This window comes from Phascolarctos cinereus, unplaced genomic scaffold, assembly GCF_003287225.1.
Source record: "Phascolarctos cinereus isolate Bilbo 61053 unplaced genomic scaffold, phaCin_HiC Scaffold_3;HRSCAF=262, whole genome shotgun sequence".
Classification (NCBI taxonomy): Eukaryota; Metazoa; Chordata; class Mammalia; order Diprotodontia; family Phascolarctidae; genus Phascolarctos; species Phascolarctos cinereus.
In genome coordinates, this window is record NW_027555736.1 from 226,372,506 (window position 1) to 226,400,382 (window position 27,877).

The 27,877-nt window shown below is 38.9% G+C and overlaps 1 protein-coding gene across 4 annotated transcripts; it reads left to right on the top strand.

Moving 5' to 3' along the window:
- The first annotated feature begins 53 nt into the window (after positions 1-53).
- On the top strand, positions 54-27,559 carry ERG28 (ergosterol biosynthesis 28 homolog). Of its 4 annotated transcripts, none has more exons than XM_020986251.2 (6): positions 62-160; positions 1,383-1,548; positions 6,429-6,604; positions 24,358-24,448; positions 27,112-27,230; positions 27,381-27,559. In XM_020986251.2, the coding sequence occupies exons 3-6, from the start codon at positions 6,472-6,474 to the stop codon at positions 27,458-27,460; spliced, it is 423 nt and encodes a 140-aa protein (XP_020841910.1). In that variant the 5' UTR covers positions 62-160; positions 1,383-1,548; positions 6,429-6,471; the 3' UTR covers positions 27,461-27,559. The 4 variants fall into 4 exon arrangements, with proteins under 4 accessions (XP_020841908.1, XP_020841909.1, XP_020841910.1 ...); XM_020986252.2 differs by having other exon boundaries at positions 6,434-6,604; XM_020986249.2 differs by lacking the exon at positions 1,383-1,548 and having other exon boundaries at positions 54-160.
- Positions 27,560-27,877: the final 318 nt, after the last annotated feature.

Sequence of the window (27,877 nt, forward strand, 5' to 3'; positions counted from 1 at the left end):
GGAATGTCATTTTTAACCAATCAAACTAAGGGTTGATACAAAGTGACCCAATCCGAGATCTGATTCGAGAGGTGGGCGGGTCCACGAAAGGGTCTCAGGTGTACACGGGTATAGATGTAAAATTGAGGGTTGCGCTGGTGCTCCAGGCTCCGTTTGTCAGGTATGGGGAATGCGGGTCCTGGGAGGGAGGAGACGTCCGGAGGTGGGGGAGAAATCTGACCGAGGCGCTAGTGAAGGGGGAGAGGTAGGGATGAGGTTGCGAGAGGTCAAGGGGGAAGGGCTAAGGAGAGGATGAGAGATGAGGGAGGGAAGGACTGGGGAGACGGGGTGGGGAGGGGGTGTTGAAGAAGGGGTCAGAGCAGCATCTGAGAAAGGATGTGGCGCCCTCCAGGAGGCTCTTTGGTCAAAGGATGGAGCAGAGGGTTTGGCAGTGGGGAAGAGCAGGTGGATGTCTGGTTTTCTACTCCCCACTCTCACCGCCTTTCTGTGGTTTTTCTTCCCCCACCCCCCGACTCCCCACCTTTTTGGGGGTCTTCTTCCTCCCCCACTTTGTGGCTCTTCTCCCCCTCCTTCACCTGACTCCTTTCGCTCCCCACCTCCGTCTTGCTCCCCCCGCACACTTTGCTCCTCTCGCTCCCCCTCTCCTTTCACCTCACTCCTCTCGCTTTTCCCCTCCTCTTTACTTTATTGGGTTCTTTCCCCCCCACCTTCCCAGCTTTCTAAATTGTTTTTCAGCTAACAGGATCTTCCTTTGCAGTCAAACTCCTGATAAAGTAGGATGCTCCAAACATACCCTAAAGGACGATCATAGGATTGTAGATTTAGAGCCGAAAGGTACTTAAAGAAGGAAGCTATCTAGCTGTGTGCTAGGCACTAAGGATATAAAGACACAATGGAAACAGTCCCTACTGTCAATGAGACACGTATGTATATACATGTATACATAAGTATATACATAAAGATATATAAATGCAAGATAGTTTAAGGGAAAAAGGTATCCATTGGAGGGGAGCTGGACAACTTTCATGTAGAAGGTAGTACTTGAGGTCTATCTCCTCCTTCCTTTTCCTTTAGAGATTCATGTTATTTGGGGTACCTGCATGGGCTCTTGCAGACTTTACCTTTTATTATTACCTTGGTTAACTAACACAAAGGCTTTCAATCTGAGACTCCAACTGGAGAACTCCACATCCAAATATCATAAAAGAATTTTCCCCGGGTTGCATTTTAGTTAAATCAAGTTGATTTGATTTAAATTGTTACCCAGGATCACTCAATTGAAAGTTGGTGGCTGGTTTGTTTTTGGGGTTTTTTTTTAAAGTATAGTTTTATAAGATATAACCTTAGATTCTTCAACTTGAGTATCGATGTCTATTTCACAGGTAGAGAAACTTCATTAAAATATTACCAAACAGGGGCATTCCACTTCAGTTTTCTTCTGATGCCTCATTGTGATGTGAAGGACATCTTGTGTTCTTGAAGTCTATGGCAACAGATTGCATCTTTGACAGGTCCTACCAAGCTGGAAAAGCTTCAAGTATGGACCAGGTGATAGACATTATATATCTTTCATCTAAGGACCAGCATAGCTAAAGACACTAACAACCAGGTTGACCACAGGATGATGGATTTTTCAGCCACAGCAACTCTCAAGGACTGTCTCCTGGGTTTTAGAAGGGATATCGTTTTCATTCGTTGGAGGGAGTGCCCACATCCATGAAATAAGGAAATCTTAAATTATTGACAAGAAAGGTCTCTTCCAGCCCTATGATTCCCTCTCTAACTATTAAAATCAGTGCCTGTGTGACATTAGAGAAGCCTCTAACTTCCCTGGGCTCAATTTCTACATCTATAAAATGTGTGTTTAGTATTAAATCAGTGGTTCTCAAATTCTTTTTGATCATATCACAGTATTATTATTTGCCATAAGGAATCTCAGGGCACTAAATATCTTAAATTTGCAACAAAGAAGGGTTCCTGAGCAGCAGCGTTTCCAGACCAATGGACTTTGGGGTTCTTCTGTCTCTCCTTCCCTTTCCCTCTCCCCCTTTATCCTCTTCTTTAATTCCCCAGGAGTCACTGTGGAGATAGCAGCTTTGTACCTCCCAGGGTTAGAGCTGGTATGGTGATCTTGCCCATACCATGCTAGGAAAAAGCAAACAGCAAAAACTGTAGCTAGGAACAGGGACCAGGGATTTCATAGCATACCTTTTAGTAACCCCTGGATTACCTGATTTCTGGGGTTCCTTCTAGCTCTAAGTGCCATGATAACCCCTGAGATAATGCCCTGTATTTAAGACTTCTGAAATGTTCTGCTGACTTGGATAGAGCTTACCTAATCCGATTCAGCAAGCATTTATCAAATATCTACATTGTTTAATACACTAGATGCTAAGAATACAAAGAAAATAACAAATAGTCCCTGCCCTGAAGGAGCTTACATTCTACTAGGGGAATACAAGATGTATGCAGATAAGTATAATTCAAGGTAAGAAGTGAAGGGGGAAAAGAAACAGATGAGACTGTTCTCTAGAAAAATTGGAGGAGAGAGGGAGTAATCAAAGCTGAAGTTGGAATCAGGAAATACTTAATGGAATTGGTAGTAACTGCTGAATCTTGAAGAAAGAAAAATTTAGAAAAGTGGAGATGAAAAGAGAGTGCTTTTGAGGCATGGCAGATAACTTGTGTGCATACATAGAGGTGGCAAATGACTAACTTTTCCTAAATTCAACTAGTCTATTTGGCTGGAACATAAATTGAGTAAATGGAAAAAATGTGAAATAAAGATGAAGAGGTATATTTGAAACACATTTTAGAGGACCTTCAATGCCAGATTAAGGCATGTGTTTTATCCTAAAGGCTACAGAGAGTCATGAAAGGTTTTTGAGCATAGGAATATCATGGTCACACCTTTGTCTTGGTAAGATTATTTTGGCAACTATATGAAAGTCACACTTGAGAAAGGAGAAACTACAGGTGGGACATCAGTTCAGAGGCCTTTGCCATAATCTAGGAAAGATGAATTTCTGAAGTGATATGACAGCAAAGAGAAGGGGAGGTGGTGCAGGTAGAATTGAGGTCTCAGCAACTGGTCAGATATAATAGTAAAAGGGCAGGGTCAAAAATGACTATGAAGTATGTATAGTTAATATATTGCTTGCTTTCTCAAGGAGTAGGGGAGGGGCAAGAGAGACTGAGAGAATTAGGAACTCAAATTTTTTTTAAAAAATTAAATTTTTTCACATGCAATTTGGAAATATTTAAGGAAATAATTTTTAAATATATATATACATGTACATACATACATACATATATATATACATATATATATATGTTAAATGACTGTGAAATTACAAACCTTGATGACTGGATGACTTGAAGGATGGTGGTATCCTCAACAGAAATAGGAAAGTTTACAGGAGTAGAGAGCTGGGAGAGAGAGGTATGTGAAAAAATATATTCTGTTTTGGACCTGCTGAGTTTGAATACTAAAGGGCATCTAGGAGATGACAAGACAGTCTAGGAGAAACATTAGGACTGGATGTGTATGTATGAGTCATATGCCTAGAGGTGATAAATAAATAGACACTCTGGCAAGTAGGGAAGGCCATTAAGAGAGAGAAGATAGAGGAAAAGAATATTCAGGATGGAGCCTTGGAGTGTACTCACACTAAGGGATAGAAAATGGATAGTGATCCAGCAAAGGAGACTGAGAAGTAGCATTGAGATGGGGGGAAAGAGAGATAGAGAAGAGTAGTATCATGAAAGCCGAGGGAGGAAAGAATATCAAAAGGTGGGAGTCTGGTAAAAAAAAAAGTTCTGTGCAGTTTCAGTAGAGTGCTTTGGATGGGAGTCAGATTTCAAAGTACCAAGAAGTAAATGGACAGTGAAGAAGTTGAAGCAGTCAGTATTCTCTCACTAGAAATTTATAGATATATAAACTAGTATATAAATTATATCAAAGGAAGAGAAATAGTGCAGTAGCTTGAGGGTACAGTAGAAACAGGTAAAATATTTTTTTAAGAATGAAGGAGGCCTGATTATATTTGTAGGCAGCAGGGAAAGAGGCAATAAATGGGGAGAAGTTAAATATGAGAGTGATGGGGGAATAATTGAAGTTATCTTCCCAGATGAGTGGGATCAAGGCACAAGCAGAGCAGTTAGGCTACCAAGTAGAAGGGTCACCTCATCCTGACTGGAGCAAAGGATATGTGAAGTTATAGAAGGTTTTTGAGGTATGGACTAGGGAAGAAAAAGGACCTCATGGGGGCTCCCCCACTTTTTTTTTTTTAACAAAGTGAGTTCATCTGCTTAGCAAGGATTGTAGGGGTAATGTTGAGAGCTTTGGGGAAAAGGATAAGTTTCGGAATACCAACTGCAATGAGTGTAATAATCAATCCACAAAAGGCTAAAAGGATTGCCATTCAGCAGTGAGGCCCCAGTTGAAATTATATAATGTGAATTTGTAGTGCACTCAACATAGTTTTGTTTTGTGACTTCCCCTAGCAGTATTCAGCAGTAGTAAGGGGATTTACTAAAAGACTTCACAATAAGCAATAGACTAGGTAGGTAGATATAAGCATCAACAACAACAAAAAAAGTTTGATAGAGGATTGTACTGTAACCAATAAAACAAGGAGTCTGTGTGATTGAGATTATGGGAAACTTTTACCCACTTGGAATCAGCTTGGAACAAGAATATAGGAAGGCAGTTCAAGCCAAGAGAAAGTAGAGTTAGAACAGCTTCATATAGAAGAAGGCCCTGGACCCATGAGTACCTATAGTAGTCTGCCTGTCTACAGAGAAGCTGCAGAATATGGTGGGGAAAGCACTAGATTAGAGATCAGAAAACCTGTGTCGAGTTTCAGATATAATGAATTCTACTCACAAGCTATGTGACTTTAGGCAAGTCAGTTAATCTCTCTGAGCCTCCATTTCCACATCTGTAAAATGGGGATAATAGCTGTTCGGCGTACCTCAGTTATTGCAAAAACCAATGAGATAATAAATGTGAAAATAACAGGAAAATTAAAGAACAAACGCATACGGGGTGTGTGTATAAAAAGTAAAGTATTTTTCTCAATGATTGGCATGCTGGTATGACTGAAATGAGACCAGTTTTCATAAAATATGCTATGTACCCTTTTCTCATCTCCACTTTTCCTTATTTTAAAACTACCAGTAGTATGTTCCTTTGGACATTGCTTAGTCCATGGCAGTAAGGACTTAAGAAATTATTGAGCCCTAGTTTTTAGGATAAACATTAAGGAGACTTCTGGTTTTGTGATAACAGCCGTAAGGATAATAAGCTATAAAGGTGACACTGTGGGTGAGCACAGATAAGTGTGTAAAAGAACACTGGGAAGGACAGCATTGATCTGGAATGTATGAATACAGTTTGAAAGGTTTACTTCTCCAAAAATGGAAGGATTGTCCCTACTTTTAAGTTAACCCATCTGTCCTTCATGCCCTAAAGTTAGTTCTGTCATAGACACCTGTGATCACAGAAGCTACAGGGTAGCACTTAGCAGAAGCATGAGGTTTGCAGTGAAAAGAATGATTTAGCATCAGAAGATATAAGTTCTAGCCTCAGATCTTGACCTTGGGCAAGGCACTGAGCCTCTCTATGCTTCTCTTTGTTCATTGTGTGAAAGGAGGAGGTTAGATAAAATGACCTTTAAGCTCCCTTGCAGCTCTAGACTGATGATCCCAAAGCCCTTTTCTCTAGAGTGTCACCATCTGCTTGTCAGGGTTGTTGTAGAGATATCTGCATGGGGCAAGAGGTTAGAATCAATGAACTATAGGGGTCTATGATTCAATGATTATATTGGAATTCATATCAGGATCCAGAGGAGAACAAAAGCCTTTCCCCTCTTCCATTTCCACTGGCCAGCTAATCTCTGGTCTCTTCAGTGTGTGGAAAGCTGAAGGTAACTACCCCTTCAGTACTAGCTTAGGGATGTAGTCATCCTCAAAGAACTGAAGCAGCTGAGTGATAGAACTCCCACCTCTTTTTCATTTCTAGCAGGCTTGCTTTAGGTTTTCTGTCTTGAGCTGCTGCATGATAACCTAACCTAAGAATAGACAGGCATAAGCCTTCTATTTTGGGATAAATTTCTAGGTGTTACCTGTTACATTGTTGTTGAAAAGTATTAATAGGTTCTGTCTAGCCACTCCCATGCCTGGTTCTCAAGGGAGAGTAGAAAAATTAGCAGCTCCTATGTAGACATTCATAGAATAACCAGGAGCCAAAGTACAAGCCCTACTTAACACCTTATGGGTTTTTTCCCAAATATAAAACATTTGAAGAGAAATCCTCTTTACTGGTAAGAATCAAGAAAGTAACTAACTGGCTAGGGCTGAATTCATTCCCCAATAACTGATTCCATGTTGTCTTGTCATCTTGACACCCTAATCTTTGTCCCTAGTATAGCTCCTGACAGAGAAGCCCCCCTAGTGCTGAAGTGAGAAATGAGCCGCTTCTTGAACGTGCTACGCAGCTGGTTGGTTATAGTGTCCATTATAGCCATGGGGAACACACTGCAGAGCTTCCGAGACCACACCTTCCTCTATGAAAAGCTGTACACCGGCAAGCCAGACCTTGGTAGGTATCCTGGAGATCATATTCTCTCCAGGAATGGGGGATGATGATGGTCCAGTGCTCAATAAGTTCAGTTTTTTAATAGTTTTTAATTTTTTTGGTCATTTTGAACTTGACAAACTAGTGAATATGAACATTTACATAGTCAAAGAATAAAAAAAGAAAATTATACATGAAACTTCCATTATGTATAGCTAGGGTTTTTTAAAATTTTGGCTCATAAGGTTTCCTACTTGTCTGTCTTTCCCTCTGAACTTCCTTCTCTTCTGTATGCTTTTTGTTTGTTTTTATTTATTTATTTTTGGCCAGGCAACGGGGTTAAGTGACTTGCCCAAGGTCACGCAGCTAGTGAATATCGTGTGTCTGAGGCCGGATTTGAACTCAGGTCCTCCTGACTCCAGGGCCAGTGCTCTATCCACTGTGCCATCTAGCTGCCCCCTCTTCAGTATGCTTTTTAAATGCTTTACTGATGCTCTTAGTTTTTTTTTCTACTTCATTGTCATTACAGCCTCACCTAATAGTCACCTTCCAAAAGATTAAAAAACAAAAAACCTCCCTTGTAATCAATAAACATAGTCAAACAAAACAAATCTACACATTGGCTGTGACCAGAAATGTGTGGCAATGAGATCTCTTTCTCCAGAGAGAACCCTGGATAGAAAGCTGAATAGGACCAAATGTGGCTATAGCAGCAGATTGGCACCTCTTTAGGCAGTTAGGTGACACAGTGGATAGAGTGCCTGGCCTGAAGTCAGGAAGACTCATCTTAGTTAGTTAAAATCTGCCCTTGGAGACTTACTAGCACTGTCACCCTGGGTAAGTAACTTCACCCTATCTCCCTCAGTTTCCTGATTTGTGAAATGAGCTGGAGAAGGAAATGGCAAACATTCCAGTATCTCTGCTAAGAAAATCCCAAATGGGGTCACGGAGAGTCAGACATGACTGAAATGACTCAACAGTATTAACAACAAATGCACCTCTTTCCCTTGTGAGATCCCAGTGAAATGTTGCTCTCATTTCTTATATCATTTTTAATAGCTTTTCTTAGGATCTTATAACTTTTTATGAAATCAAAAGGCAGTGGCTCATTGGGTTTTCCCTATGATACTAATGGAGAATCTATGCTATTGCTATGTAACCTATGGTCACAGCAAAATCAGGGCCAGTTCTCCAGGGGAAAAAATTCAAATTGCCATCCCTTGACTAGATCCCCTAGAAGAATCTTGTTTCCTGTGGGGGAAGTTAGAGATAGTCATTCCTTTTTCCAGAGCCTCACTGTCTTGAATGCTGTAAGATTTCTTATTTCTCTGATGTGATATGTACTATATAGAGCTAGCATAGAGAATTAAGATGGCTTTGGCTTCAGCAAAAATCTCCTAGCTATAAATGTGACAATTCTGTGTCATTTTTATAGCTAACCTAGACAGAAATTTCATCCTATTGTCTGTAACATCTGAGAGGAGAATGAACTGGTATAGGCTGTGCCTGAATTTAAACAAAGCCAGTACAAAATATGCAGGAGAAAAGTTATCTGGAGAAATGAGTGGGATTGGCCTTTTTAAAAAAGTTTTACCAAAAGAGTTTATAATCCCAAGTGTATATTTACTATCCCTCAATTACCAGCCAATCCATGCCAAATTTTTCAGGCTTTATAATACTTTAACCATGGCTCCAGTGATATAATTTCCTGGACAGACCATTTGCCTTGCCCTTAGCTATTCCAAGAATTCCCATATAAGGGCAAACCAGTTTTTCTAATCCCATTTGAGAGCAATACAGAGAAGCTAGAAAAGACCTAGCCTTAAGTATCTCTAATAGAAAGGAGAAGAACCCTCAGACAGTTGCCAGAGGCAATACATCTTCAACAAAACTGTAAGCATCTATAGGTTGCCCATAGATGGAAAAGTCGTTCCTATTTAGGTGGCAAAGTGGATAGAACACTGGAATTGGAGTCAGAAAGACCTTAACAGGCACTTACTAGCTTCATGAACCTGGGCAAGTCACTTGACCACTGTCTACTTCAGTTTCCTTCTGTGTACAATAGGGATAATTAGAGCATTTATGTCACAGTGTTGTGAGGATCAAATGAAATAATATTTGTAAAGTGCTTTGCAAACCTTAAAGCATTCAATAAATGCTAGCTCTTATTTTTAGTAATAATTAACTGGACCACAAATCTGAGAGAGAAAAAGGAGCCTTTTAGCTGTTGCCAAGGGCAGTAAACCATAAGAAGCCTCAGACTGACCAGAAATGGTGAGGTGGTCCCCATTAGCTCTTAACAGTAAATAAGAAAGAAGGGGGATTCAATTGAAATAGAATTTGTGGCATTGCTAAACAAATTTTATTCTCTCATCTGTCATCTCCCAACTAGATTATGTTAATTTGCTCTTCTTAGGAATACTCTGGACAATCCCCTACAAATGTCAGCTGATGCATAATCTGATTAGAATTAGTGGCGTATATTAATCTAGTATTTACACTACCTAGAAAAATTACTTTTTTCTGTCTTACTGTTATAGCAAGTGAAATTGACTGGAGTATGGCTTCTAGTTTTTAATTGAGGGAGTGTGGTCCCCTCAAACTAACAGCTTAATTAATGTCTTAATAACATTTTCAGCTCCTCACAGAGTGAGACATCATGGGGGTAGGGAGAGACTTAGATGTGAGGCCTCTTTGATTTAGGAATGTGTAACTCCTGGATTTCGGAATCCAAGGCACACTGGTTACATAGCAATAATAGCTTTTCCATTTGTCAGCCTCTTGTGACATGGGACACTAGGAAAGTAACTTCGCTTCCATAGTGGTGATATATGCCCAGTCTTTTCACAGATGAAACTTAATTATGACCTGTATTTTGGAAACTATGGTAGGAGTAGCACCTATTTATATAGACTGAGCTACTTTATCTGTTTTATCCTTTGTCATTAGTAAAGTCATTTTTATAAAATTTTATGAACCCTGAGAGTCTCTGCATTTTGAGCTGAAACCTGAATTGTTGGACTGGCCTGAATTAGGCCTGGCCCGGAATATTTGGTATAGTCAGCAGAATCTAATTGTATCTAAAATAGTTGGTTCATAAGGAGTGGAGGATATATGAAGAGAGGACATAAATCTAGTCCATGAAAAGCAACTCTTTGGAAAAAAAAAGTAATCTCCTCTCTTGCTGTCCGCCACTGGAGAATGGGTTTCAAAGGAAATTAGTCTTTGTGGGACCAAGTATACAGAACTACCCATTTTGGCCACCTTAAAAAAGGAAAAAAGCAATCCGCCCCATCCAGGGTCTGTAACCAGTTCAGGTGAATTTGCACAAGCAAATCCTCTGTAAGATATAATAATGAAAGTAAACTGTCGTCTCAGATTCTTAAAATCCGGCCCACTTGCGTTAGTGACACAAATGCTCAGATTCCTTAAGAGTCTGGCCAGTATAGTGGATCTTTAATAAATCTTGTCTTTGCCTGAAAAAAAAAAAGAAAAAGAGAAAGGAAAGAAAGAAAACTGTCCTTGTGCATTGGGGCAGAGTTGGATGAGCTTTTATGATCTTTGGCGTCTATACCTTTAAGGAAAAAGAGCAGCTTATGGATCTAGTAACATTCATAACGTCATTCAAAGCAAGTGATCCAGCTTTTCTAAAGCCATTAATAAGAGCCAAGGGATAATTGATTCTGCTATATTTTTATTTTCCCTTTCAGGCTCCTTAAGCATCCATCAAGCTAACCCTACAGAGTGATTGGGAGCTTCCTCTTTATTCTACTGACTTGACTCCCCCTATACCCCTAACAGCCCCTGTGGCCACAGGATACCAGAATCTTGCATCTGACATTCCAGTTACCTGAGACTGTTTCTTTTCCACTGTCCTTGCCCCACTTTAACAATGACTTGAACCATGAGTTCATTGCAAACAACCTCTGCCAAATATTCTGGAATAGGTCTAACTTAGTACAGTCTAATGATTCAGGATGGAGTTAAGAATACAATGAGATACTCATGGTCCATAAAATGCAATAAAAATGACTTCATTAATAACAAAGGACACAATACAGTAATACATGTAAAAGGCTGCTTCTTCTGGCCCGACGTTTACTATAGCAATAGGCCATGCTAAGTCAGAAAGGCATTCCACAGGGCATTGGGAATTTCATACCAAGTCGCCATAAACTAGGCCTTTTATAGGTCTTTTGGCAAGAAATCCAAATTAATGATGATCCTAAGAACAACCTGCCCTGCCCCTTGTCATGAAACCAGGCCAACCTACATGAAACAAGTGATACATTTATCATAGAGGCAATGCCAAAAGTGAGATAGAAAAGCCAACCATCTTATGCAGCACTTTATGAGGGTACACAAGAGATTCTTTGATTCCCACTAGGGTTCTCAATTACCTTGCCCAAAGTGCAGTGTTAGAGTATACCACAAGTTGATAAGACTCATACTTGAATGAACATAACTTTGTGCACAACCTATCTCTCCCCTAGCTATTGGAAGCTAATTTCATTTAGGCTTACCTCAGAGGATAGAGGTACAGATTCAGTAAGGAACCCATAAATTTATCTCTTATGAAGGCCAGCTATGAGCATGTGCTTCCTTCTAGAGTTTCTGGAATCTTTCTTGAGACCATCTTGAAACAGGCCTGGTCTTAATTCCTATATGTTCTCAGGTACTAGACAAGATCTCTAGGAACAGCTCCGGGTTTAATGAAATTCCTAAGCCTATTCTAGTCCTAAGCTTCATGATGATGCCAGACCTAGAATGAGTTCCAGGGATAGAAAGAATGAGATAGGATTAATGTGACAGTTGCCTTGATGTATTTTATACCATATAGGTTTTCCCCCTTCTCTGTTCTCTCTCTATCCTGGCCTCTTCTGTAGGCTCTTATCTCTATTTCCTTAATGTTGCCATTCCCAAAGGTTCTATCTAAGACACTCTTTTCTCTCAAAGAAAAGAGTTAACTCTATGATGATTCCCTAAGATATATCTTTCACTCCTGACCTTTCTATTTTCAGATGTGCATCCCAGATGCCTAAAGTATAGTTCATCTGGAAATCCCACTTACATTTCAAATTCAACATGTCCAAAAAGAGACTTTTGATTCACTCCTTTATTTTTCCTCTCTGATGAGAACCTATGAGCTGTCTTTCCATCTAGCTTCAACTAATTTGTCTTCTGATTTTACCTTGAGTGTGACTGTTAATGTGAATGTGTTTCTGTTTTTTCAATATTATATTAACTTTGTATGGGACAAAGATCTCATATTTAAAATATCAACAGTTAAAATTAATATTTTAGATCTAAAAACTGTAATTTTACATATTACCTGAATATAAAAGTTTATAACATTTTGAAAATTAGGAGAGCATAAGAGCATTGGGTACTCTTCACAGATAGAGCTAAAAGGATAATTATAGGAGTTTTTTTTTCCCTTCAAGTTAACAAATACTTACTAAGCATCTGCTACTTGCACGGTGCTGGGCTAGGCCCTAGCAAAAACAAAGACCAAAATATAATGTGAAATACTTATTGTCCTGAAGAAGCCTGTGTTCAAGGAGGCAGATCCAAGATATACTTGAAACTTGGAATTATTATTTTTCTGATCACTGTAAGATATTTTTTAAAATTTTTATTGATAATTTTTGGGTTTTATTGATATTTTAGGGTTTTTTACTTTGTCTTCATTTCCCAATATGCTTCTCCCCCATCTCCTTCACAAAGAGATATTCCTTGTAACAATAATTAAAAAAGAAAGAGAGAAAAAACAATTGAGTAAAACTAACTAACATTTCCAACAGGTCTGACAGTCTATACAGTGTTCAACACAAAGTCCCCTAACCTCTGCAAAGGAAGGTATAAAGTACATTTTCTCATTTTTAGTTTGTAGCTAAGCTTGGTCATTTTAATTATATAGTATCCAGTTTCTGACTTTTTTGTTCTTTCTATCTTCATTGTTTTCTTAGTAGTATAGGGGTAGATTTCTTAAAAGATGAGGCAGATGATAAAAAGGAGATAGTTTTGACTATATGGCATTAAAAATCTTTTGCACAAATAAAACGAAGACAAAATGGGGAAAGAAAGAGCAGAGGGGGACATATGAATGAAATATTATTGATTTTAGCAAGTCTGATATCCAAAATATCTAGGGAATTAACATAAATCTATTATACTCACGGCAAGATGGAGTAGCAAGAAGAAGTATAGTCAAGTTGTCCTCAACACAACTCCTCCACAAATATCTAGAAAATGCACCAGACCGAATCTTTTTTAAAAATGTATTTTTAGGGGCAGCTAGGTGGTGCAGTGGACAGAGTACTGGACCTGGATTCAGGAGGACCTGAGTTCAAATCCAGCCTCAGACAGATAACACGTCCTAGCTATGTGACCCTGAGCAAATCACTTAATCCCATTGCCTAACCCCCCAAAATTTATTTTTTGGCATTTTAAAAAAATTTTGAGTTCCAAATTCTCTCCCTCCAACCCCTCCTCCACCAAGAAAGCAAGGAATATGATGTGAAATGCAAAGCATATTTCCATATTAACCATGTTGCAAAAAAAAGGAGGGGGTGGGGACAAAAAAATAAAGTGAGAAAATTATACTTCATTTTGCACTCAGAATTCCTCAGTTCTCTCTTTGGAGGTGCATAACATTTTTCATCATCATGAGTCCTTCTGAATTGTCTTTGATCATCGTGTCTATCAGAGTAGCCAAGTCTTTCACAGTTGGTCATTGTTACAATATTGCTGTTACTATGTATAGTGTTCTGGTTCTGTTCATTTCATTTTTAATCAGTTCATGTAAACCTTCCTAGATTTTTCTGAAACCATCCCATTCGTTATTTCTTACACCTCAATAGTATTCCATCACAATCATATACCACAACTTGTTCAGCCATTCCTCAGTTGATGGGCATCCCCTTGATATCCAGTTCTTTGCCGTCACAAAAAGAGCTGCCAAAAATATTTTTATGTATGTAGGGCCCCTTTCCTTTTTCTTTGATCTCTGTGGTGTCCAGACCTGGTGGTAGTATTGCTAGATCACAGTTTTAAAGTCCTTTAGGCATGGTTCCAATTTGTTCTTCAGAATGTTTGGACCAATTCACAACTCTGCCAGCAGTGCATTAGTGCACCTATTTCCCCACATCCCCTCTAGCATTTGTCATCTCTGATAGATGTGAGGTGGTAGACCAAATCTTGATTGGAAAGTCCAAGAAAAAGAAATCATAGTGAGTTATATTTCAAGCTCAAGCTAGCATCAGGAGACACAGAGGTTTTTGGACAGTGGAGATAGGGACTGGCCAGGGGCAAGCTACGCAGGGCATTTCAGCACAAAGGAACTGGAAGTAAACCAAGGCTGTGCACTAGGGCAGGAAGAAATCTCATCACCATACTGGGGGAGCCCAACCTTATGCAGGGTCAGAGAACAGATCCAAGTAGAAGCTGTGTCCTTCACTACCCAGTTCCAGGTCACAGATCCATGATGGACTGAGGAGGGGACCTGCACTTAGAGGTGTTCCAGGGTGAGATGTGGTTGTGGGACCTAAGCCATGTATTGATCAAGGAGCAAGTTCAGAAGCAAACAACAGCTGGGTGGCTCTGCCTTAGAAGAGGAGTCTCAGTTCCAGCCTCCAGTATAGTCTGAAGCCTAGAGTGAATAACCAGGGCAGAAATTTTAGAACAAAGGGTAGCCTTTGGTTACTGTGAACCTGCAGAGATTTCCAGCTGGATGATAATGACTAAGTCGAGCAGCAGTCTACTGGAACTTTGACCCAGGGGCAAGACCTGAGCCCAAGTCAAGAACTTGCAGAGCTCAGGGCAGTGAGGTAGGGGTTAGAGCAATCAGACTTTTCCCTAGATCTGACTGCTTTGGGAGCCCTTGAAAACTTTCAGGTCTTCCACCTGAGCTACCCCTGTCATTCCAGGATAAAAATAACACTCGATACCCCAGGAAAGCAGCAGAAGGACTCATAAGGACCAAAGTTCCACCCAGACATTCTCCTCAGAAGTGTGCAAACTTGGTCCTCACATAAACTCTGAAATCAGAAAGTAGTGTGGAAGAATGAGTAAGTGAAAAAGAATCCTGTCACAAAGAATTCTTATGGTGACAGGGACAATCAAGACAGAGACACAAATCCAGAAGAAAATGCCTTCAAAACATCTACAAACAAAGCCTCAAAGAAGAGCATAGCTTATCCACAAATCCAACCAGAATCCTTTAAGAGACGAAGCAAGTTTTTTTTAAGAACTAAAAATGATTCAAAAAACCAAATTAGTATACTTTAGAGAACAATGGAGAAAGAAAAGAGAGCTATGGAAGAATGATTTGGAAAGAAAATTAACAGCTTGGCACAGGAGGCACAAAAGCTTAACCAAGAAAAAGTTCCCTGAATATAAGAATTTGCCAAATAGAAGCTAATGATACAATGAGACAAGAAATATTAAAGTCAAAAGCCTAGGGAGAAAAAATAAAAGAAAATGTAAAGTATCTCATAGAAAAACAAGTGACCTAAACAAATGAAGGAAAGATAATTTAAGAATCACCAGAATAGGGGTAGCTAGGTGGCTCAGTGGATAGAGCACCGGCCCTGGAGTCAGGAGGACCTGAGTTCAAATGCAGCCTCAGACATATAACATTCACTAGCTATGTGACTCTGGGCAAGTCACTTAATCCCAATTGCTTTACGAAGAAGAAGAAGGAGAAGGAGAAGGAGAAGAAGAAGAAGAAGAAGAAGAAAGGAATCATCAGAATACCTGAAAGCCAAGACCAAAAAAATCCTAGATCTCATACTTCAAGACATCATAAAAGCAAATTGCCCAGCTCTCTTAGAACCGGAGGGTAAAACAAAGCCCAACAGGAAGAGATAGAGAAATTCCGTTTAAAATAACTGCAGGCAATATAAAACACTTGGGAGTCTACCTGCCAAGATAAACCCAGGAACTATATGAACACAATTACAAAACACTTTTCACACAAATAATGTCAAATTTAAACAATTGGAGAAATATTAATCATTCATAGATAGGCTGAGCCAATATAATGAAAATGACAATTTTATGTAATTTATTTATTCAGTGCCATACCAATCAAACTACCAAAAAAATTATAGAGCTAGAAAAAATAATAACAAAATTCACCTGGAAGAACAAAAGGTGAAGAATATCAAGTGAATCAGTGAAAAAAAAATGTGAAGGAAGGTGACTTAGCACAAGCAGATCTCAAACTATATTACAAATTGATAATCATCAAATAATCTGGTACTGGTTAAGAAATAGAGTGATAGCTCAGGAATAGGTTAGGCACACAATACATAGTAGTAAATGGCCATAGTAATATAATGTTGGGCAAACCCAAAAATCCAAGGTTGGGGAGCAAGAAATCACTATTTGACAAAAACTGCTGGGAAAACTGGAAAACAGTTTAGCAGAAACTAGATATAGACCAACATCTCACATTATATATCAAAATAAGGTCAAAATATGTATAAGATTTAGACATAAAGGATGGTATAAGCAAATTGGGGGAACATGGAATATTTTACCTGTCAGATTTATGGATAAGGGAAGAACTTATGATCAAATAAGAGAAAGAGAGCATTACAGGATGTAAAATGGATAATTTTGATTTCATCAACTTAAAAAGGTTTTACACAAAACCAATTCTGCCAACATTAGAAGGAAAGCAAGAAACTGGGGGGGGGCAGAGTTTATAGCAAGTTTCTTTGATAAAGGCCTCATTTCTCAAAGAGAACCCAAATTGACAAGTGGTCAAAGGCTATATACATATATATATATATATATATATATATATATATATATATATATATATTTATATATAGGCAGTTTTTAGAAGAAAAAATCAAAAGTTATCTATGGTCATATGAAAAAAATGCTTTAAATCACTATTGATAAGAGAAATGATAATTAAAACAATCTTATACCTATGATATTAACTAACATGACAGAAAAGGAAAATGACAAATGTTGGCAAGGATATGGAAAAATATCCTTAGTGGAATTGTGAACTGACCAACCATTTTGGACAGCAATTGGAAACTATGCCCAAATGGCTATGAAACTATGCACACCCTTTGACTCAGCAAAATAGCACTACTGGGTCTGTACCCCAAAGAAATCAAAGAAAAAGGATGTATACATACAAAAATATTTATAGCAGCTATTTTTGTGATAGCAAAGAATTGGAAATTGAAGGGTGATGGCCACTAATCAAGGAATGGCTGAATAAGTTGTGGCATATGATTGTGGTGGAACACTATTGTGCTCTAAGAAATGATGAGTAGGGTGCTTTCAGAAAAACCTGGAAAGGCATACATGAACTGATGCAAAGTAAAATGATCAGAACCAGAAGAATATTGTACCCAGTAACAGCAATATTGTACAATGATCAACTGTGAATGACTTAGCTGTTCTCAGCGATACAATGATTTGAAACAATTCCAAAGGATTTGTGATAAAAAAAAAATGCTGTCTATATCTAGAGAAAGAACTGACAGAGTCCGAATATAGATTGAAGCATACTTTTAATTTTTTCTGCATTTTCTTTTGCAACATGGCCAATATGGGAATGTTTTGCCTGATTGCACATGTGTAAAGTATACCTAATGTTTTGATTACTGAAGGAGAGAAGAGGGAAAGGGAAAAAGGAGTGAGAGAATATGGAACTCAATTTTTTTAAATGTTAAAATTTTTTGTTTACATGTAATTGAGAAAAAAATCAAATATAAAAAAGAACCAGATGGTAAAGTAGAAATAGAATCCACCAATCACCTCCTGAAACCCCAAAACGAAAACTTCCAGGAATATCATAGCTAAAATTCAAAATTCCCTGTTCAAAGAAAAAAATACAAGCAACCAAGATGGAAGAATTCATTTACCAAAGAGACGCAATCAGGATCATGCAAGATTTAGCAGCGACCATAAAAAGGAGCAGAGGCCTTAGAATACTGTATTCCAGAAGACAAAAGATACAGCCTTACAGCCAAAAATAATTTAGCCCAGTAAAACTGAATGTAACCCTCAGAGGGAAAAAATGGATCTTAAATGAAAGAGGACTTCTAAGCTTCCTGATGAAAAGAGCTGAGTAGAAACTTTGAAGGAAAAAAAACAACAAAACAGGAGTCAAGAGAAACATAAAAAGGTAAACATGAATGTGTAATCAAAAGGAATGAAACAAGAATGAACTGTAGTATGGGGATATGATATAGACAGTCAGTCCTCAACATTTGCCTGTCTAACTTTAGCACAGGATTGCATCGGGCAAGCTATGCACAGTAGAGAAAAAAAAAAATGAGAACTTGATGTGGGCAACTTTGTGAAGCAGCTGGTATGCTACTAAGTGCTTCACGGTTCTTGTTTATCCTACCATTGTAAAGAGCTTCCTATGCATTTGTTGCATATTTTCATTGTTTGCCTTTAAAATTCAGAGTTTTGTGTTGCAGTGATGCCCCCAAAGCATAGGTCAAGTCCTGCGAGCTCTGAGCCCTCAGTGGTATGGCTGTTGGCCTAACTGAGCAGGCTGGCTAGAGACACCAAAGCAATACCACCCATAGCAACCTCAGGGTTAAATGTCAACTCACTTATGCTATGCTCCCATACTCTGAGACTCTTAAGGCTCTCAACCAGCACACAAAGCACATGTTGCTGATGGATTGTTTCAAGCGTGATCTCCAACGCCATCTACCAGCTGTGAAGGACAGAATATCAGAGGTGATATCGAGACCACCCACTCTTGTCTCGGTGTCCTCCAACAGCAGCGACTAAAGTAACCAGCAACCTTGGTTTTCAGAGGCAGCCTAGGTAGAGAGATTTAAGCAGTATGATACCTAGTACAATGTCCTCATACTGCTATCTGACATAGTGGAAGGTAAAATTCAGGCTTAAAAATGTTTATTTTTTGAGGATTTTATTTGCTAACAGTATGAGCTGGAGAAGGAAATGGCAAAACCACTCCAATATCTTTGCCAAGAAACTCCAAATGGGGTCATGAAGAGTCGGACATGACTGAAAAAACGACTGAACAACAACCACAAAATTTATGGTGCTGTAGATTTCGTGTGTTATGAAAAGTGAATATTGTCTGAAATGTTGTTGTTGTTGTTTTTATTATTATTAAGGCAATAGAATTTTGGGGAACTACCAGTGGGGAAAAATGTTTTGCATTGTCATGAGTAAAATTCAACAAAATTCAACAAAACTGAGTCATGTTTTCTCCAAGCAGGATAAGAGTTTATTAGCAGGGTGTGGACTTATTAATAAAGTATGTCAAATGGCTACCTCAGTTAGGTCAAAAGACCCTGAGGAGGAGGCACAGTACCTTTTTATACACATAGAACAAAAAACAGAACAGGGTAGGTGAAGAAGTAACACAATTTGTTATATGGTTGGCAGCATTGTGGGGGTGAAGACAACATGTTTACCTTAAGAAAAATGGGCTAATGCTCATATGGAGCCAGTAACTACCCCTCTCTTTCTTAGGGGAATGCTTGAATGATTTTATGGGACCCACCTGCATTCTAAGGTTAGAATGGATCAGGGATAGCAGACTCATTAGGTCCTTTGAGTGAGATAATAAGACCTCTTTTTAATTGGACAAGGATAGGCAAATATGGAACCAAGTAGACTTGTAGCAAATAGATGTTCTGGAGTCTTTCAGGAGCTGAAGTTATGAGGAATAAGAAGTTTCCTTGGCATAAAGTGTTTTGCAGTCAGTGTTGAGATAATTCCCTTTGAATTAGTTTTATGAGAACATCAAATCTCCAAACTTAACTCAGTGTTTTTCTTTAATTAAAAGTGATCAATAGTGAAAACTAAACTTTGGCATTTAAGTTGAGAGAGGAAGACTGAACTTTTGAACTCATGAGCTTTTTCACTCAGAGACAGAAAAAAAAGGCTTGGGTTGTTATGTAAAATACAGAATAGAGTTACAGAATAGAATCAACTACAGGGTGGAATCAAATGAAAAATACAAAATCAACATTTGGTTTTCTCAGTATGTTACCTATTATATTTTATGGATTATTTCATGGTTACTGTGTTAGGAAAAGTGCATGTTATCAGAATTAATGTTTTGCTATAAAGAATTTTATGCAAAAAAATTTCTTTTCAGCAATCTCTAGCAAAAGATTACAGTTTGGGGTGGTCATGGGAACCTAACCCCCTATTTCCCATAGGCTCAGTGTATCAACATTCAAGTTTTTTACTTTCATCCCAATTTTCTGAGACTGTTGCCTCCAAGAAAGTTGAGGATTGACTGAACTCTATTCATCATCAGATCAATAGAGGAGTCTAATTAAACAGAAGGCCTGAGAGTAGTTCTATTTTATCTTGATGATCTTAAAAACATATAAAGCATTCTGCATTAGTAGTGCCTGGTCATATAGTTTTCATTTTGGTTTTTAAACAAAAAAAGGAAGGAGAGCTACAGGTTGTTAGCTTAGTTTTAGCTGGATCAGGTAAAGGTTTTTTAAAGACAAGGAAATCTGGGAATAATTGTAGCATGCAGGGAATAAGGAATGATTACTAAAGAGAGATTGAGATTAGGAGAGAGGGTAAACAAAGGGGCAAACATCCTAGTTGGGGGATGGGATCAAGGATACAGGTAGAAGGGCTGGCTTTGGCAAGTAGAACCACCATTTTTCTCTAAGACTGAGGCAAAGGAGGAAAAGATGATGTTGAAGGGAGTTGGGTATAAAATTGGGGAGAAGAGAGGTCATATAGTGGATGGCTTCAGTTTTCTCAGTAAAGTATGAAACTAAATCATCGCTAAACTAGGACAATCAATCCATCTGTCAAGGGGCATATATTAATCACCTAGTATTTGGTAGATACTATGCTGAGTAAGGTCTTGGGATAAACTCTTCTGATTGGTGAGTTCATGAGGAACCACGGCCATGCTCACTTCTTTTCTTGTTCAACTTACTCTCTGGACTTCTTACTAATAGCTTTTCCCCCTTGTCAATATCTTCTCCAAACAGGGACCATCTTGTTTTCTTGTATTTGTATCCCTGTAAGTACTTAATAAGTGCTATGTCTTATCTATATCTATCTAAGCACTGGGTATACAAATAAAGATAAAAACAAAGCCTGCCTTCAAGGTGTTTCAGTTCTACCATTGGAAATAGTATGTCAATAAATTGTTACATACTAGATACAGCTACAGTAGGTGGAAAGTAATCTTAGAAGAGAAAGCTCTAGCAGCTAGAAAAGGAAGGGGGAGAAAGAAGGGAAATGGGAACATCCTCCTGCAGAGGGTGGTGTAGAGCTGGTGGTGGTATAGGTGATTTTAGGAGATAAGAGAAGGTTTGGAATATGTGCTATAGAAAGTGAGAGGAAGTCTATCAGGGAAGAGCACAAGGATTGTCTTACAGCAGTGAGAGACCAGTAGAGATTAGATGACAAATTTGTAGTGGAACTAATCAGCACAGTTGGGCATTTTCCTGCAGCATCTTTCAACAGTTTATGAGTAGGAACAGAGTCTCCTCTTTTGGTGAAGGGTGGGTAAAATACCCATGTTTGGAAGAAGAAAAGTGAAAATGAGACAAAGGGGAAAGGGATGTGAAAGTAGAGGACAGCATAAAGTGGAACTAGATAATTAGAGTTAAGATTACCTCTGATTTTGGTGTCAGTGTCCAACCTTCTGGTGATAAACCTCTCTATGCTTATCTAGACTGTTCAAAATCTTAAGCTAGTGGATTTATTTGTTTCTCTCTTCCTCGTACGCCATATTGAATTAAAATTCTGTATCCTTAACCCACTAGTATAGGCTTTTGTTACCACTTTCTTTGGCCATTTATTTTGTTAATAGATTTTTGTTAGTATCTTTTGTTTTTCCATCAAGTAGATTTTCCTCTATGTCCAACCCTCAGGAGCATGGGAGAGATTCTTCTTCTTTGGAGTCAAATATATGCTTTATAATTTCCTACCATTCATCTTTGTGAATAGTTTTTGTTCTTTCTATTTACATTGGTGTAGCCATTATGTATATTGTTTTTCTGGCTACTTACTTAACTTTGCATCAGTTCATGTAAGTTTTCCCATGTTTCTTTATATTCATCTTACTCATCATTTCTTACAGCATAGAAATAGTTTGTTAAATTCATGCAACACAATTCGTTTCCAGTTACATGCTAGCACATGTGGAGCCTTTCTTTTGTCAATTATTTTTTTTAGGATATATACCTAGCTGTGGAATCTTTCAGTCAGAATTTATGAGTATTTTAGCCATTTATCTGCATAATTCCAAATTGCTTCCAGAATTCACAGCTCGACCAAGAATCCATTACTATGCCTGTCTTTCCTTACTCTCTCCAATATCTACTATTCCCATATCCTGTCATCTTTGACAGTTTTCTGGGAGTGAGGTACAACTTTGGAGGTTTCTATTTCTATTTCTCTAATTGTTAGTGATTTGGAGAATTCTTTGATATGGTTGTTAATAGTTTGCGATTATTCTTTTGAGAATTGTCTGTTCATATGTCCCAAACACTTCTTTTAGGGATTGACTTTTTGTCCTGAATACTTCTGTTAGTTTTCTATATATTTTGGATACTAAACCCTTATCAGTATTTTGATACAAAGATTTTTTTTCTTTGTGGACTATTTCAATAGTGTTTTAACCAGTCTTCCTACTTCCACTCTCTCTCCTCCAATCCATCTTTTGTAGTGCTGTTAGATTAGTTCTCCTTATGTACAATCTTAATGTGTCATTTCTCTGTTTAAAGTCTTATGATCTGGGGCAGCTAGGTGGCACAGTGGATAGAGCTCCAGCCTTGTAGTCAGGAGGACCTGAGTTCAAATCTGGCTTCAGACACATAACACTTACTAGCTGTGTGACCCTGGGCAAGTCACTTAACCCCATTGCCTAGCCAAAAATCAAATCAAATCAAATCTTACAATCTGTCACACACCCTACCTTTTCATTCTTCTTGTACCACTTCCCTGTAGCCAAAATGGATATTCCTTATGTATATGCTGTGTTGACCTACCTGTGTATCTTTGCTTTTGTTGTTCTATATACCTGGCATGCCCTTTCTACCACCACCTTCCCATCTCTGCTAGTTGAAATTTTGCCTCACCCAACTGCTGTTTCTTTCATGGAGTGTTCTTTGATTTCCCTGTACTATACCCTAAACAGTAACAATCTTTCTGTTCCCTACCTACTTGCCCTCTACGACCATGAACTTTGTATAAACTTATTTGGACTTTCTTATACATCAGTATCTTTGTGTGTATCAGTTATACATATACATATACACATACATATATATGTATATATAATATAATATTATATTATGTTATATTATATTATATTATATTATATTATATTATATTATATTATATTATATTATATTATATTATATTATATTATAACCTGTCTTCTAGATTTGTGAACTCTGTGAAGGGCTGGGTAATTTAATTTTTTTTTCTTTTTTAAAAATTTATTTATTTTTAGTTTTCAACATTCACTTCCACAAGATTTTGAGTTCCAAATTTTTACCCCATCTCGCCCCTCCCTCCACCCCAAGATGGCATGCATTCTGAATACCTCTTCCCCTAGTCTGCTCTCCCTTCTGTCTCCCCCCCTTCTCTTATCCCCTTCTTCTATTTTCCTTTAGGGCAGGATAGATTTCTGTGCCCCATTTCCTATATTTCTTATTTCCCAGTTGCATGCAAAAACATTTTTTTAAACATGTGTTTTTAAAACTTTGGGTTCCAAATTTTCTCCCTTCCTCCCTCTCCACCCACCCTCATTGAAAAGGCAAGCAACTGAATATGGGTTATACATATGCAGTTATGCAAAATATAGTAGTCATGTTGTGAAAAACTAACTCTATTTCCCTTAATCCTATTCCACCCCTCATTTATTCTATTCTTTCTTTTGACCCTGTCCCTCCTCAGAAGTGTTTGCTTCTGATTACCCCCTCTTCCAATCTGCCCTCTCCTCTATCATCTCCCTGCTCTCTTGTCCCCTTCCACTACCCCCCCCATTTTCTTGTAGGGTAAGATAGATTTCCATACCCAATTGAGTGTGTATGTTATTCCCTCCTTAAGCCAAATCCTATGAGAATAAGATTCACTCATTCCCTCTCACCTTCCCCCATTTCCCCTCCACTGTAAGAGCCTTTTCTTTTCTGTTTTTTCGTGAGATAATTTACCCTGTTCTACCTCTCCCTTTCTTCTTCTCCTAGTATAATCCTCTCTCATCCCTTAATTTTATTCTCCAGATATCACCCCTTCATTTTCAACTCACCCTGTGCCCTCTGTCTGTCTATCTATCTATCTATCTATCTATCTATCTATCTATCTATCTATCTATACATACATGTAATTTTTTTTCCCTCCAACTACCCTAATACTGACAAAGGTCTCATGAGTTACATAAATATTTTTCTTTCCCACGCTATCTAATACGTAGCATGATTAGCTCCTAACAGATACTTAATATCTAATTGCTTTGGTTGAAGTTCTATGACAGGTGCCCTATTTGCCCACCAATAGAAAATGTTATAGCTCAGAAACTCTCACTTTCAAGAGACCTGACCCATTTTCCACATTTCTCCAAAAGGAGAAGTCCTTTACAATCCCCATGTTATACACATCACAGCTTCTCCTCTGCCCAGCCAGAGTAATTTCAAATCCAGCTCCCTACCTCCCATGAGTTCCCCTTGGTTGCAGTTCAGATTTTTGGAGCCTGGTAGAAATACACCCTTTCGACATTCTCCTGAGCTTCTTTCTGCCATTTCTCTATCACACAGTGAACGGCCTCCAAGCCCGGACCTTTGGCATCTGGACTCTGCTCTCGTCAGTGATTCGCTGCTTCTGTGCCATCGATATCCACAACAAGACGTAAGTAAAGGAAGGGGGGGGTTCAGGATCCTTTTGGGATTCAGACACCGGTGAAACATACAGCCCCATTCTCATCCAGTTTCTTAATCATAATTACATTCAATTCATATTGATAACAAAGTTAATCACTTCTGCTGCCTTAGGGCCTGAGACCCTCAAGTGATTTAATGATGTCTTTAAGGTCTTAAGATACTGTTGAGCCAACAGTGTAATGTGTTGCTGTCCTAGTGGTGCCCATTTTTTTTTTAACATTGTCTCCAGTGTTACCTAGAAGAGATCTCCTTATATACACTTAACTCTACCCTTAGAAAGCAGAAGAAGTTAGGTGTCACAATCCTCTTCTTAAAGCCAGGGCACTCAGAATTATGTAATGAGTCATTAGAAGTAAATCTAGAGGTCCTGACTTTTCTATCTAATGCGTCGCTTGTATACTAGGAGATCTGTATATTTTTAATATGTGAGCATTCTATAGCTAATTCTGTTTTTACAGCAGAAAACTTCATCGCTTCAAACTGGTTCAAAATCAGAGAGTAATTTAATCTTGTACACCAGCATTTCAAAAGCAGTATTTTGCAGAATATGAATGAGGTTAGGGAGTTGAAAAGTCTTTGAAAGAATTTCAGTGATAGCAATATTTTCCTATCTAAAGTATTACGGTTTTAGAGCTATGCATGTTGTTGTTCAGGAATTCAGCTGTGCCTGACTTGTCCACGGAGTTTTCTTGGCAGAGATACTGGACTGTTGTGCCACTGCCTTCTCCCAATGGGTACCCATTTTACAGATAAGGAACTGAAGCAAATTGGGGTTAAGTGACTTGCCCGGGACAGCTAGTCTGAGGTCAGATTTGAATTAAGATATTTCTGACTTCAGGCCCAGTGCTTTATTCACTGCACCACTAGCTGCCCCAGATCGATGTATAGAGGTCAATATTTGTATTTAGGCTTATTTTCCTCTGAAACTTTCCTGACTCTCATTTACCCTAACCCACTGGACTAGTATTTATTGGTTCCATCAATATATTTCAAACCTCAAAGTGTCTAAGGACCAAATTTTAATTTGAAAAGCTCTCCTATTTAACATCCTTAGTTTTACCCTGTTTTGAACCACTGGAGGGCGCTCAAAGCTTTCTTCTCTGTAGCACTCATTAAGGAAACAAAATCCCAGGCATTTTTTGAGAGGCGCATCTGTGGATGAGAGGCCTTGAAAAACCAGGCTTCTTAAGACTTCAGCTTTTCTATACTCCTTTTAGAATTTCATTCCAGGTCCCTGGGACTAGTGGCTAGGACACCAAAGTGAACTGAACTGAGAGAGTCTGGCTCTGAGGGATTTGGAAAGAGGCTGTTCTCACTATGGATTCTGCAGGCTCATTATAATATTTTGAACTGGAAATGATGCCATTTTACTCCTATATCCTTAAGCATGACACCTGCCAAAGAATCACCCCTCTGTCAAGATGAAAGATGGGTTGTTTCCTGAATGTGTGCGTCATATGCTAGCTGCTTGTGCCGTGGCCAGAGGCAGCCCTTGAGGAGGTGGGCAAAGGATAACTGATGTATGACTTTGAAGGCAGCTTGTTCAGTGGCTAGAGCCCAGGACCCCATTCAAGTTCCTTCCAGTCCTAGCTCTCCCACTAACTAGATGCAAGTTGTTAAGCTAGTGATTGGCCATGCCTGCCTCAGTTTCTTATATGTAAAATAATGTAATACTTAAATGTAACTCTCAGAGCTATTTTTTAAAATAAAACAATATTAAAAATGCTATACAAGATGAAATAGTCCTATTATATATAAGGGTAGATTTTTTTCTTTGCTCTTAGAATAAATACAGTGAACCTTTAGCCATTTCTTTTCTTTTACTAATCCTTCTCCCCGCAGCATTTTCTTTGCCATCACAAGTGATCTTTTCTATAAGTAAATTCCAAAGTTCCTTCTTTCAGCCCTTTTTAGTCCCCAAACTATTATCCATCTGCCCGTGGTTGGAGTGGACTTGAAGTCACCTCAAATGCTGACTAGCTTAGTGATCTGAGAAAGTCACTTAGCCCCTCGCCCCAATTTCGTAATTCACCTTACAGGGTTTGTTGTGGGGATTACATGAGAAAACATGTAAAGGCTGGGCCCCTGAGGGCAATGGTGATTTGCAAAACTTAAAGCTTCATACAAATGCCATCTTACGCCCCTGTCTTCATCAGGGCAGGTTCTAGCTGTCCTTCAAAGCCTATCTCACAAATGACCTTCTTCATCATGATTTCCCCAAGGTGAACTCTCACAGCATGTGTGCACCTCTTCTGCAAGTCACTGACTTAGCCTTCTGTTTCCCTTCTGTTTCGCTGGATCTGTATCCACTTGCCGACACGTGGAAAGTCGCCCCTGCCTGGATATCCCGCTTATCTAGCAAATGGAAACCTTCGTTATCGTTCTTTGGCTGTATTGATTTGGGCTATGCCTGAGGAAGTGATGGTGTCTCCAGAAAGCCAACGCAGAATTCAGCTTGTTTCTAGAACTCTCCTAAGAACTAGGGAAGCATATGTTTTCTCTTACCAGAATCATCTGTTCCCATCGAATGTTTTTATACGTTGTTGGCCACTGGATTCTTTGCTGCTGAGTTAGATATTCTGCACCCCACAAAACAATAACTTCATATTCTTACTCTCTGCTCATCTGCAGTCTCTACCACATCACACTGTGGACCTTCTTCCTTGCTTTGGGACACTTTCTCACTGAGGTGTTTGTATTCGAGACAGCTGCTCCAACGGTTGGAGTCCTGGCCCCATTGATGGTGGCAAGTAAGTATAAAGCAGCTACCTTACTCCCCCTCACTGAAGGATAGTTCATCTCCCTCTAAGTTGGGGTCTAAATGTGGGAGGGGAGGAATGAAATGACAAAAGGTATGATAATTACCATGTTCATGCCAAATATTTGATTGTGTATTTAAGGTTTCTCTGTCTTTGGAATGCTGCTTGGGCTACAGTACCTGGAGGTAGAGCGAGTGTCCCGGCACAAGAAGAGAAAATGAAGCCTTGTGTACATCTGCTGTTTGCCAGCATCACTTACCCATGGCTGAGCCTTCCTCTCCTGTGTTCTCTCCCCACCCATCCTGGTGTCTTTTCTCTCCTTGGCCATCAGCCTCCTTTTTCGCCCCCATTCTCTTAGTGTTTTGAATTGCTGCCAGAGCTAGGTTTCCCCTTCCTGACCTCTACCTTCATTTTTGGTTTCATCAATTGATTTTGCTTTGTGGAGAGAAGATGAAAGCTGGAAGTCCTAAAATTGTCGTCCTGTCACAGATCATCTCTAATAGAACTTTGGTATGAGGGACTTGACTGATCAGAATGAGGTCTCCTCTCCCACTGGGACCAAGATTCTTCAGAATTACTAAGATGAGAACGTGGCCCTGTGAACCAGCAAACCCACAGAAATCTGTGTGTTACTTCTG